Below are 13,387 nucleotides of genomic sequence, written 5' to 3'. Positions count from 1 at the left end.
AATCTTGCTCATTGGGAGACACCTCAACCACCACAGATGCAGCCAGGCGGTGATCCCCCAGCTGACTGCATCCTGGGCACTTGCCCCACATGCCCCACATACCAGTTAAGCCCCTGCAGGGGGAATGGGATACATGACAGTCTTGGTCTTCCTCAGCAGTATAAAATGCAGGCAACCTTTCTCTACCCCACTTTTATGTTTCCAACTGCAGAGCTGGATCAAAACAATCCGTGAAGTTCTGTTGTACTGAACAGTAAGGCAAAGTTTAGATGGGATAGGAAAATAATTTTTGGCAGGAGCACTTCTAACTATTAAATGAATGGGCTTTAGGGACTATTCTACTGCCCTCTGACATGCCACATTCTGCCCCTTGAGGTGAATTGCTAGACTTGCCTGAGAGCAGTTTTGGCCCTGAACTGTTGTATACTTCTAAAAATACCAATAATATACATAATGTATATACAAATGTGCATAATTTCATCATTTACAATAGGAAAATGTGTAACTATATATTTTTTTTAATCAGGTATTACTAGGGATGTGTTTATCCTGGCTGATCTGTTACATTTTAACACTCTTCAATGTGTTTCCAAGAAACCCAACAGACTATGGATTTGCTGCACGGACTGATATTAACATTGATGCAATTTCCAATTCCCCCTGGTTTCATATTCCATATCCAGGTATAGTAAAATCTCCTCTAATAACTTACTGTTTGTTAATTAAATAATCTGCTATAAGGATAAAGAAATGCAGTGAGAATGTGAGCACAATAAAAAAACAAACAAATGGAGTTGTTTGCATTAATTTATTTATCATACTCTTTATATAGAGCGATTAACACCAAAGGGCTTTACAGACATCATCATCATTGAGACTCACAATCTAATCTCCCTATTACTATATCTTTGGAGTATGGGAGGAAACCCTTGCAAACACGAAGAGAACATACAAACTCCTTGTCCTTCATGATATATGCACCCAAGACCCCAGTACTAACTACTGAGCCACCAAGCTGTCTGTTAATGAATTTGTGTTAATTTTTAATGAAATGCATAAGGCCACCATCAAAATTTTTGAGCTCCATACAGTGAAACTACTAGATCCCTCTGTCCACAGGTTAAATGTCAAAGAACTAGATCTGATGATCGATATATCATATTGTTAGGTGGCAAGTAGATAGTGTGTAGTACTGAGTTGACAGGAACAGTTAAAGATACACCTCCCATGAATGACTGTCAGGTCTTGGAATCAATAGGATAACCAGTGTATCTGTCAATCAGTGATTAAGGATACCTGCATACATAGTAGATTTTCCAGAAAGTATTCACATAAAAATCCAAATTATGTCACAAATTTTACTTAATAAACTGCATAGGGGGGTCCTCCTACCGCCGATGAATTTCACACAAAGATTTAAGCATAAAAAATTTCTGCAAAGTGTAGATGAGATTATTTATGTCTCATCTACTTAGCTGGTAGTGTAAAATACTGCATATTTTTCACATGCAAATTTGTGTAGAAAATACACAACAAAAATGTTAACTGTGTGCAATTATGCTGAGTTTCGGGGCTCACTCACACCTGAGCATATTTCGGACGAGTGCTATCTGACTAATGTTATTCAAGTATATGGGAAAATATCGGACTGCATTCAGACAACATCTGAGTATAGTCCAATTTCTGCTGACTCACAGAATCGAGAAGATGGAGAAATTTTGTTTTCCTTCTTCTGCTCACAGTGAGAATTAGAGCACATTATGCTGACACTTAAATCGAATTCTCATCAGAATTTGATCAGAGTGTCATTTGCAAAATCGGCCCCATTCTATGGCCGTCTGATTGTAGCCTCAGAGTGCAAACACACATTGTGAGGCTTGTGTCACTTCTCATTGACAAGCCGGGAAGCAGGGGAGTCAAGAGTTCTGGTGGTCAAATACCAAGATAGTTTGTTCTAAACAGAGGGGCAAGACAAAGGAGTAAACAGGTCACAGTCTGAGGTCAGAACTCCGGGGAGGTAGCAGATTGAAACAAAGGGTCTAGGAAAACAGATGGTCAAAGGCAAGATTCAAGGTCTGGCAGCAAAAGATCAGAATAATAGATCACTAGAGAATCAGGCACACAAATCATTGAGCTAAAGCTACAACTGGCAATGATCTAACCATCGTCAGCCAACTAAATAGCCAGGCAAACATTCTGAACGGGAAACACCTGGACGAAAACCAGCATGCCTGACCTAAATGGGCGGCTGGTCTGTCACTCACAATACTGACAACCCAGCACGCCACTACCACGGATGGGCTACTGGGCTGTCATTCACAATACTAAAAACCCAGCACACCAGTACCACAGATTGGGACTGATTGGGCGACTGGGGTGTAACTCTTAATACCAACAACCCAGCATGCTCTTGCCACTGATAGGGCAACTGGACTAGAGATGAGCGTTGTTCGACTCGAACTGTTCGCCAATCTCAAATTCGAGCTGTTTTGGGCGGTGTTCGAGCCGTTCGGCGAACACGAACGATTTGAGAAAAATTCGGCTGTTCGAGGTTATGTTCGATAACTGTTCGTGCACCAAAATCATAACTGGATTTTTTCTCAGTAATGATGAAAATTAATGTTAATACGCAGTTTGAGTGTACAGCGGGGTGGGGGGAGGGGCAGGGGATGGATCTCTGGAGGAATAATGAAGATCTCCATTTTTTTTTCTCTTTCCCGCATTTACAGTGGGGAGGTGCAATCTGTCAGCCTATCAGTAGCGCACACACGGAGCGAAGTGCTTTTTTTCACACAAGCAAGGGCATGTGTCATTGGCAGTGTATGTCACATGTCCTTGCCCTATAAGACCCAGCCATTTTCCCCGTCGCCACCATTTTCTCACTGCTGCAGCTGCGTGTTAGACGGCACCGCTGTTGCTGTGTGCGCTATACCTTGTTAATTTCAAGCCAATTTTCGCACAAATCTACAGATAGCTTGGGAGTAGGGAATAGTTGTGATTGCAGTCCTTTTAAGGACTAGGTTACAGCATTTCCTACGACTTTTATCAGGCTGGTCTGTGCTCTTAAATAGATAGGTTGTGGGAGTAAAGACTAATTGTAATTGCAGTCCTTTTCAGGACTAAGTTACATCAGTTCCTATCAGTTTTTGCCAGGCAGGTCTGCCAGTGCGGTGCAAGTTTTTTTCACAGCATTTGGCTGAATCTAGCAAAGCTAATCCTTTTTGGCCTATTGCAGAGTATGTTAGTCAGTGGAGTAGCCTATCTGTGTTGCAAGATATACCACCTGTGTATAGAATACCAATTTTTTTACTGCACCTAGTGAAGTAAAACCTTTTGGGCATAGCATCATTCTATTAGTCCATCTATACTGACCTCCATAAGGTTGCAAATTGAATATAATTTTTTTCTTCATCTAGCTCTGAAAAAATATTTGTCCTTCTAGCAGTGTGTGAGACTTGTTATACTAGTCCATCTATACTGACCTCCCTCAGGTTGCAAATTAAAAATAATTTTTATCTGCATCTAGCTCTGAAAAAATATTTGTCCTTCTAGCAGTGTGTGGGACTTGTTCTACTAGTCCATCTATACTGACCTCCATCAGGTTGCAAACTGAATATAATTTTTTTCTGCAGCTAGCTCTGAAAAAATATTTGGCCTTCTAGCAGTGTGTGGGACTTGTTCTATTAGTCCATCTATACTGACCTCCATCAGGTTGCAAACTGAATATAATTTTTTTCTGCATCTACCTCTGAAAAAATATTTGGGCTTCTAGCTGTGTGTGGGACTTGTTCTATTAGTCCATCTATACTGACCTCCATCAGGTTGCAAATTGAATATAATTTTTTTCTGCATCTAGCTCTGAAAAAATATTTGGGCTTCTAGCAGTGTGTGGGACTTGGTCTATTAGTCCATCTATACTGACCTCCATCAGGTTGCAAACTGAATATAATTTTTTTGTCTGCATCTAGCTCTGAAAAAATATTTGGCCTTCTAGCAGTGTGTGGGACTTGTTCTATTAGTCCATCTATACTGACCTCCATCAGGTTGCAAATTGAATATAATTTTTTTCTGCATCTAACCCAGCCAATAGTTTTGGCCTAATACCACAGTTTGGCCACTCAGCTCTGCTTGGTTCCCATCCATTGTTTTTTTGTGCAAACAACTCCAGAGTTGTGAATTAGTTAACCACCAAAATGAGTGGAAAAAGACCTGCTGCTGGTGGAAAGGGGAATAGGCGTGTTGGGAAGGGGAAAAAAGGTTGTGTCCGTGGGGTAGGTGTTAAAGCAACAGTAACATCTGCAGAAGAAAGACCATCTTCCAGCCAAACTAAAATGTCTACTTCTTTTAGCGGACAATGTGATAAGATCCCTTTCTTACGGCCACGCCAATCGCTACAAATTCCAGATGAGGCACAAAAACAGCAGGTGCTTCAACGGATATCAAGTGCTCCTTTAAGTGGGCTCTCCTCCACATCAACTTCAACATCACAAATACTCCAGTCCTCAAAGGTGTCACCCCAATCGCACTTGCTTCCTCACAGCTCCCAAATCTCCAGCTGCCCGTCTGAGTATGAGGTAGAACAGATGGTTGAGTCTGCAGAGCTGTTTACTCATACTATAGCCTGGGAATCAGAGGTCGGCTCCAGCGCTTCTGTGAATCCAGACGAGGAAATGATCTGCACTGATGCCCAGAATCTTTGAGTCGGATCCAGGACCAGACGCAGAAGGTTCTGACCATAATGTAGACGCTCATTCCGAAACTGTAACTCCTGTTGGTGGAGACAATGAGGAAGACGATGATAAGACTCAAATACCTGATTGGAGCGACAACTTTCGCTTTTTGTCATGGCAGGAACAGGTTGGCTCTGAGGACGACGGGTGTGATAACGCACAGGGTGATGATGATGAGGTTGGAGATCCCACTTACTGTCAACCCACAGTCAGCCAAGAGATGAGGTCAGCAGAGGAGGTGGAGGAGAATGCGAGTGACGACGAGGTCAGGTTGCGCCTTCCTGGACAGAGACGTAGTACTGGAAGCACGTCAATAACTGCATCCTCAAACACAACTCTGCCTCTCACCACAAGTCGTGGTGGCTCTTCAGGTCGCATGGGTGCTAAGCCTTGCATAGCCTGGGCATTTTTTCAGATCGATAAAGATGACCCAACTCGTGTTATCTGTAACATTTGTCATCAAAAGCTAAGTAGAGGCCAAAAAATACATAGTTTGAGTACTTCATGCATGAACCGGCACATGGAAATGAAGCATAAGTTGCAGTGGGAAGCTCACTGTGTTACATTGCGGCCTAGCCGGCCGGGCCAACCACCTTCTGCCATATCTTGTGCATCCGCGGCCTCTTCATCTTCTGTGACTGGGGGGACAGCAGTCACACCTGTTTTGGGGCGCAAACCTGCCACCTCTTTACCCGCAACAGCCAGCGGGATTGGCAGGTCATCATTTTCTTTGGAGGTGGTAACACCAGCTGGTGTTGAGCACTGTCCAACATCGATAGCACCACCTTTGGATCAAGGCAACCTAACATGTCCGTCTGCATCTTCCTCACAGACCGGCAGTTTGCCGGGGACACCCTTATCAACCCCTTCTAAGCACAATAGCCAGCCCTCGGTCCCTCAGATGTGGACAAGTAAAAGACCATTTCCTCCTAGCCATGAGAAAGCGAAGAGGTTGAATTTCACCATCTGCAAGCTCTTGGCTACAGAAATGCTGCCTTTCCGCCTGGTGGACACAGAGGATTTTCGAGACCTTATGTCCGTCGCAGTGCCCCAGTACCAGATGCCCAGTCGGCACTACTTCTCAAAGAAAGGTGTGCCTGCGCTCCACCAGCATGTCGCACACAACATCACCGCTTCTTTGAGAAACTCTGTGTGTGACAGGGTGCATTTCACCACAGACACTTGGACAAGTAGGCATGAACAGGGGCGTTACATGTCGCTGACAGGGCACTGGGTAACTATGGTGACAGCAGGACAAGGGGCTGCTGTCCAAGTCTTGCCGTCCCCACGAGTTGTGCGTCAATCCTCTTTATCTCAAAGTTCCTCCACTGCTTCTGCCTCCTCAACCTCCTCTCGGTCCTCCACCTGCACCCAAAGCCTGTCTGGTCATGCCACAAGCTTTCTAACTGCGCAGAAGGGATCCTGCACACCTCCTTACTATGCTGGCAGTAGGGCTTTACGTCATCAGGCGGTTTTTACTTTGAAATGTCTGGGAAATGTGAGTCACACAGCTGAGGAGTTGTGGTCAGCTCTGGAGAACCAATTTCATGAATGGTTGTCTCCACTGGACCTGAAACCAGGGAAGGCCGTGTGCGACAATGCTGCAAACCTGGGTGAGGCCCTTCGCCGGGGCAATGTCACACACGTGCCTTGTATGGCTCACGTGTTGAACCTGGTTGTCCAGCAATTTTTAGCCCACTATCCCGGACTAGATGGTCTTCTGCAGAGGGCACGGTCGCTGTGTGCTCACTTCCACCGTTCTCATCCCGCAGCTCATCGACTTACATCTCTACAGAAGTCGTTGGGCCTGCCACTTCACCTGCTAAAATGCTATGTGCCTACCCGGTGGAATTCAACTCTGCACATGTTGCAGCAACTGTGACAGCACCAACAAGCCCTGGTGCAATACGTTCTGACGTATAGCCTGTGCCAACGAGATCCAGAGGTGGGGCAAATCACGCTGGAGGAGTGGTCTCAGATCAGGGACGTATGCACCCTTCTGCACAGTTTTGAAATGACGACGAAGATGTTTAGTGCTGACGATGCCATTATCAGCATGACTATTCCGGTGATTTACATGCTGGAGCACATGTTAAACATAATTCGGAGTCAGGTGGTGGCACAAGAGGAGGTGGAGGAAGTTGAGGAGGAGGAGTTGTATGCGGAAGGGCTAACATCTGCAAGGTCCAGACGGTCGGCAGCACCAAGGCGGCAGGCATGTGAGGGTGGGGGAGATGGTTTTACCAGGGCGCATGGTAGCAGCCAAACTAGTGAGGAAGGTGCAGGAGCCCAGGAAGAAGTGGAGGACGAACTGATGGAAGACTCATCAGATGAGGGAGACCTTGATCACATTTCTGTTGTGCGAGGTTGGGGGGAGAGGACAGAGGAAGGAAGCATGATTGTTACCTCGCCATCAACACAACAGGGACTTGGTGCTCCTGGATGCGCAACACACATGAGTGCCTTCTTGCTGCACTACCTGCAACATGACCCTCGAATTGTGAGAATTAGAAATAATCCTGACTACTGGGTTGCCACACTGTTAGATCCCCGGTACAAAAGTAAATTTGCAGAAATTATTCCTGCCATAGAAAGGGATGCACGCATGCAGGAGTATCAGCAGAGACTGTTGCAGAATCTTACATGTGCTTTTCCACAAAACACCAGTGGTGCACGTACTGAATCTCACAGTTCCAACTTGCCAACCGTGGGACCGTCGAGTGTTCAGCACTCAAACCATAGCAGAAACACAGTATCTGCTGGTAACAACAATTTTGCGGGATCATTTCACCACTTTTTTAGCCCATCCTTTGCAAGGCCACAGGAGACAAGAAGTCTGACACATAGTCAATGCCTAGAGACGATGGTACAGGAGTATCTCCAAGTAAACATTGAAGCCATGACTGTGTCACTGGACCCTTGCTCTTTTTGGGCTTCCAATCTGGATAAATGGCCGGAGCTAGTCACTTACGTCTTGGAGATCTTGTCATGCCCCGCAGCCAGCGTTCTGTCTGAACGTGTGTACAGCGCTGCTGGTGGTGTGCTGACAGATAAGCGCACGCGGCTCTCCACTGATAATGTAGACAACTCACGCTCATAAAGATGAACAAATCATGGATCCGAAACGACTTTTCTACCCCTGTGTCATCCTGGGGAGAGTAAAAGCTTGATGATTGGTTAAAATCACCTCACCAACCATTTTAAGCTTTCAAATTACTACTCATGTTTATCTGTATCTTGGCTGGAAAATTATTTGGGCTTTGTAGCAGTGTGCAGTACTGATTCTATTAGGCCATCTATACTAAGCTCCACCAGATTTAAAATTACTAATCATGTTTATCTGTATCTTGGCTGGAAAATAATTTGGGCTTTATAGCAGTGTGCAGTACTGATTCTATTAGGCCATCTATACTAAGCTCCACCAGATTTAAAATTAATAATAATTTTTAGCTGCATCTAGCCCGGAAAATAATTTTGGGGCTCCGAGATGCGCAAGACACATAAGTGCCTTCTTGCTGCACTACCTGCAACATGTCCCTCAGATTGTCAGAATTCGAAGTAATCCTGACTACTGGGTTGCCACACTCTTAGATCCCCCACACTCTTCGATCAACCTTTTCATTTTAATGAAGACCAAAAAAATGGTCATTTTTGAAATTATAAGCATTAGCAGGTTATTAGAAACTGAAATCAAACAGTTTTCAACTCAAAACTTTATTCTAGGTGATATTACATTTGCACATAGGACCCCTTGTTCGAAAGGAGCTTCTGAACTCTCTCGTCCATTGAATTTGTCAGGTTTTGGATGGTTTCTGCTTCAATTGTTTTGCATGAGGACAGAATACCCTCCCAGAGCTGTTTCTTAGATGTGAACTGCCTCCCGCCATCATAGACACTCCTTTTGATGATGCTCCAGAGGTTCTGAATGGGGTAGAGGTCAGGGGAGCATGGGGGTCACACCATAAGTTTAAGCATAAAAATGATCTTGCTGTGGAATACACGGTTCTTCTTCTTGAACCATGGCAGGAAGTGCTGTTTGAGAAACTCCACATACATTATGGAGTTCATCTTTACCCCTTCAGGGATCCTAAAGGGGCCGACAATCTCTCTCCCCATGATTCCAGCCCAAAACATTACTCCACCTCCTCCTTGTTGGCGCTGTAGCCGTGTTTGCGTGGGGTGTCCATCAACCAGCCATCCTCCACTCCATCCATCTGGACCATCGAGCGTTGCACAGCACTCATCCGTGAACAAAACCGTTTTGAAATCAGTCTTCATGTAATGTTTGGCCCACTGGAGCCGTTTCTGCTTGTGTGAAGGGGATAGAGGAGGTCGACAGGATGGCGTATGCACAGCTGCAAACCTCTGAAGGACCCTGCATCTTGTTGTTCGGGGGACGTTGGAGGCACCAGCAGCTTCAAAAACTTGTCTGCTGCTATGACAAGGCTTTTTTGCCGCTGCTCTTTTAACCTGACGTAATTGCCTGTAGGAAAGAGTCCTCAATTTGCCCTAATCAGCACGCACAAGTGTGTACTGTGAATCGGCTACATACTTCTTGATTGCCAAGACACTTCATCCTGATCATCGCACAATGTTGATTGTAGTCATGCCTTGACCTAAACACGCCACAATTTGTTGCTTCTCAGCAGCCGACACATCCTTTTTCTTTCCCATTTTGGCAGAAAATGTAGGCTGCTTAATAATGTGGGACAACCTTCTTAAGTAGTCTTGCCTTTCATTGGACACACCTGCCAAACTAATTAGCACAGGTGTCTGCAATTGCTTAGTGATATTAAGAGCCCTGACACACATCACCATCAATGAGTTTAACTGACAAACAAATTCTTCCCTTATCACTCCTAAACACTTTTTGCATAATAATTTGGAACACAGTGTACATGTGCTTTTCCACAAAACACCAGTGGTTCACGTAGTGAATCTTACAGTTCTAACTTGCCAACCGTGGTCTGTATGGAATTGTTCAATAAAGGGCCCAAAATTAAGATAACATAGATGGGAGAGGTCTCTATGAATAGGAATTCCTAAGTATTTGATACCCTGTGAGGGCCAGGCAAAGGGAAAGTTGGACTGGATGGAATCCTGTATGGATTTGGGGAGGGAGACATTGAGGGCCTCAGACTTCGCTGCATTGATTTTAAAATTTGACCATGTAACAAAGTGATCTATTTAAGCCATAACAGCATGGATGGATATATGTGATTGAGTGATATATACTAGGACATCATCAGCAAATAGAGAGCACTTGTACTCGGTGCCTCCCACCTCAATCCACCTAATATTGGGGTTATGGCGAATTGATGAGAGCAGGTGCTTCGTCACTAGGATGTATAAGAGAGGGGACAGAGGACATCCCTGCCTTGTCCCATTGGTGATTATGAAAGGTGATGAAAATGTTCTGACTCGCCCCCTGGGCCTTGGGACACCCGGAGCCGGACCCTTTTTGGTGGATGCTGGTGGTTGTAGTCTCCATGGTGGCGACTCGGTTCCGTGGCTCAGGGCGGTCAAACCAGTGGCGGAACTATTTATTTGGTTTTGATGTTTAAATGTCCGACTACGCGACCCGTGGATTGCAGTCAGAGTGAACCGCCGCTGCAGGGCAGACCGCTGAGGCTGGTGTTGTGGGTGCAGCAGAGCGTAGCATAACTCCCCACGGGAGGAGTATAGCCTCAGGGCAGTGTATGCGGAGGATGGGGGTGATGGTGCAGGGCAGCAGCAGTAACGACACGGAGTCAGTGATGCAGTCCAGGGCCTTTACTCACAGTTCTTATTATCCAGACCACGTCTGCAGGTAACAGCTGCCCACGTCGTACTGTGCTCACCAGGTGAGGGGCTCAGATAACTCCCAGATAACTTTGGAGCGCTTCACAGGACCCCCTTTGTGTGTCCTTTGTCTGGCCTTTCTTACCAACCCTTCTGTCCGGCAGCCTCGGGCCTCCTCTTGGTAAACTTGGCGCCAGTTTCCCTGACCCTATGTGGTGCCTTCCTAGCGGGTGTAGCGAGGGGCTGCGCCACATAAAATGTCACAGCCTCCGGTTTCTAGCTGAGGGTCGTTTCCCGCCTCCACTAGTTTCGGGGACCGGTCTCCCCCTTTGGCCTGACCCCTCCACGCAGGTGGATTCGGGCGTGCGGTGGTGACTCGCCCGTCCGAACCCCTGGGATCCCTTCATTCCTCGTTTCTGGAGCCTTCTCCGCTCCTCTTTCTTCCTTCTCCCTCTTCCAGGCCTGGGCCTCTGTTACTAGGCAAGCCTCCGGAGCAGAGCTCATGCAGAGCCCCTGCTCCCTGTCACTTCTGCTCAGACTTCTCTGCACTGAACTAAGATGGTGCCCACCTTTTATACTCCCTTCTCAATGCTCTCAGGAACTGCTTTCTCTCTGCTCCTGCACTACAGGGTTCCCCTTCCTCAGTGTTCCCTCCCCCCACTCCAGCCAGGGACAGGGACTGTCGTGCCCATCTCAGGGGCATATTGGTCGCCCTGCCCCACAGCAATGTGGTGAAATGCATGCAGTTGTCGGGTCCTGATCCACACTCCATCCTTATCTGAGTGAGATATCACACCTCTGGGTGAGGTGCAATACCTCTGTAGCAACCGAGCCCTCAGGGTGCTACAGTTCCATTTATCTTCAGCCTAGGTGACGTATTGCGATACAGGGCCGTGATTTTGGCTATAAAAGGGTCCCCTAGACCCCTACCCCAAGCTTTTTAAGAGAATAATATATGGCGTGCCAGGAGACTCTATGGAATGCTTTCTCAGCATCCAATGAGAGTATCTAATTACAAATTTTTAACTGCATCTAGCCCAGGAAATACTTTGTGCCTAGTAGCAGTGTCTGCTAGTCTGCGGATTATTCCGACTGTTAAGCAAGCTACACCACCTGTAGTTTGGACACTTAATTTTTTCAAAGGAAATGCTTCGGGACCACGGGATACTCCGTGAAGAGCATCAAGAGGCACCCTAAGGCATAGGGGCTGGGACTGGCAGTAGGATGCCTTGCGGTGGACAGCCGAGCTCGATCCTTATAAAAGCTTTTTAACTGCAGCAGCTTTAGTGGACGTTACTGGAGCTGGAATTACGCGGCTGCTGGCATGAGACTTGCCCTCCAATAGATCCTTGTAAATGGATTTAAAGTGTATTCATTCAAATTAGAGAGACAATTTAAATTAAAAAGCTTAGAGCTGCCTCCACCACAGGGGGGCTCGCTCGACCCACCAATGGACAGGCACCAGTATTGGGAGAGGGGGGCTGGCCGTTAGGGTTCACCGCGGCTCTGGCACAAACCCGGCGACACGGAGGTGGCACGGGCAGGAGCAGACTGGCCTTGTCGGCTTCTCATTTTTTGGATTTTAGAAGGGCATGACATGCCTATATCTGTGTCTCCCCCTCGTTTTACTCCTCCACCTCTTTTCTTTTCGCATGACTATATGTACTTGTCACTTTTCCATGTGTTAGTTATGTCTTCTGAGCAGTTTGTCAACTTTTGGACACCTTTTGAAGGTGTTTTCTATGTGTTTCTATGTGTTTTTGTTTGCCTGCCATTGGTTTTAACGGTGTTCGAAGGTGTTCGACGAACAGTTCGATGAACAGTTCGGCGAACACATGGGTGTTCGATGAACCGAACTCGAACACTACGGGGGTGGCTCAACACTAAACTGGACTGTTATTCACAAACTGCCAGCCCAGCCCGCCCCTGCATTCTATGGGGTGGCTGAGCAGTCACTCACTATGTCCCTAAGACCTCATGAATGGCAGGTTCATGACAGACATCTAATTCAATGATTGGCTTAATCACAAATCATCTTGTTGATAATTAACTTAATGGGAGGATTGCTTTTCTGATGTCATTTGAAGTTATAAAAATGCAGTATAAATTGTTTTTGTATCTCTTATACCACATTACTACTGAAGATGCCATTGCTACAGAACAAAAATGTTGAGAGGCTCTAATTTAAATGCTTTAATCTGCAACACAGAATCGTGTTGATCTAATTTGATTCTGGGGTCCCATTGAGTGGAAGGCATTTTTAGCTCCTCTGATGTGCAGCTGCTAAGAAGCTGCTTTCTAAAATATGCAGCTGCTTTCTTCAGAAGTCAGCATCATTAGGAAATAAGACATTATTCAATTCTTCATATTTGGATATTGTCGGCTAGTGCTTGCAAAAGCAAACACTTTTGCAACTTACTGCTTAGTAAAATTTGACCATTCAGACCCCAAAGCACAATAATTGAAAAATGTAGAAAATAAATAAAGGACTCACCTTACCGCTCACCTCTCCGGACCCTCCGCTCTCCAATATGTCTTTTTATCTAGCTTTTTAGAATAATTATGATGGCTTAGTTGTACTGGTTTATTTAGATTCTATTCATTAATGGAAAATGTCACTTTCTTTATCTGAATATATAATCTTTTCAGTAGGAAAAATGTGACAGAATAGATAATAACAGAAATTCACAGAGGCATAGTCATAGGACAGTAGCTTGCATAGTGAAAACATTTAGTGTACTTTTTTTTTCTTGAGCAGCTGCTTTTAAAATAAAACAGACTGACTTTTTAAGATTTGCTTCAGGGAAAGCAGCATTCCAACCAGCCATTATACATCTTTATCCTTCCCTTGTATGGTTCTTGCTAATAGAGATCAG

The 13,387-nt window shown here is 45.5% G+C and overlaps 1 protein-coding gene across 1 annotated transcript in view; it reads left to right on the top strand.

The window, feature by feature from the left end:
- Positions 1–13,387, top strand: part of LOC141167233 (solute carrier family 23 member 1-like) — a 526,465-nt gene that overhangs the window by 170,637 nt on the left and 342,441 nt on the right. The window contains exon 6 of the mRNA XM_073654677.1: positions 527–683. Within this exon, the coding sequence (XP_073510778.1) occupies positions 527–683 (157 nt within the window). The remainder of the gene's footprint in view (positions 1–526; positions 684–13,387) is intronic.

This window comes from Phyllobates terribilis, unplaced genomic scaffold (assembly GCF_046119375.1).
Source record: "Phyllobates terribilis strain yellow unplaced genomic scaffold, ASM4611937v1 Scaffold_11__3_contigs__length_659146591, whole genome shotgun sequence".
Taxonomy (NCBI): Eukaryota; Metazoa; Chordata; class Amphibia; order Anura; family Dendrobatidae; genus Phyllobates; species Phyllobates terribilis.
Note: the sequence above shows the minus strand (reverse complement) of the source record. Positions and strands in the feature narration are given on the sequence as shown.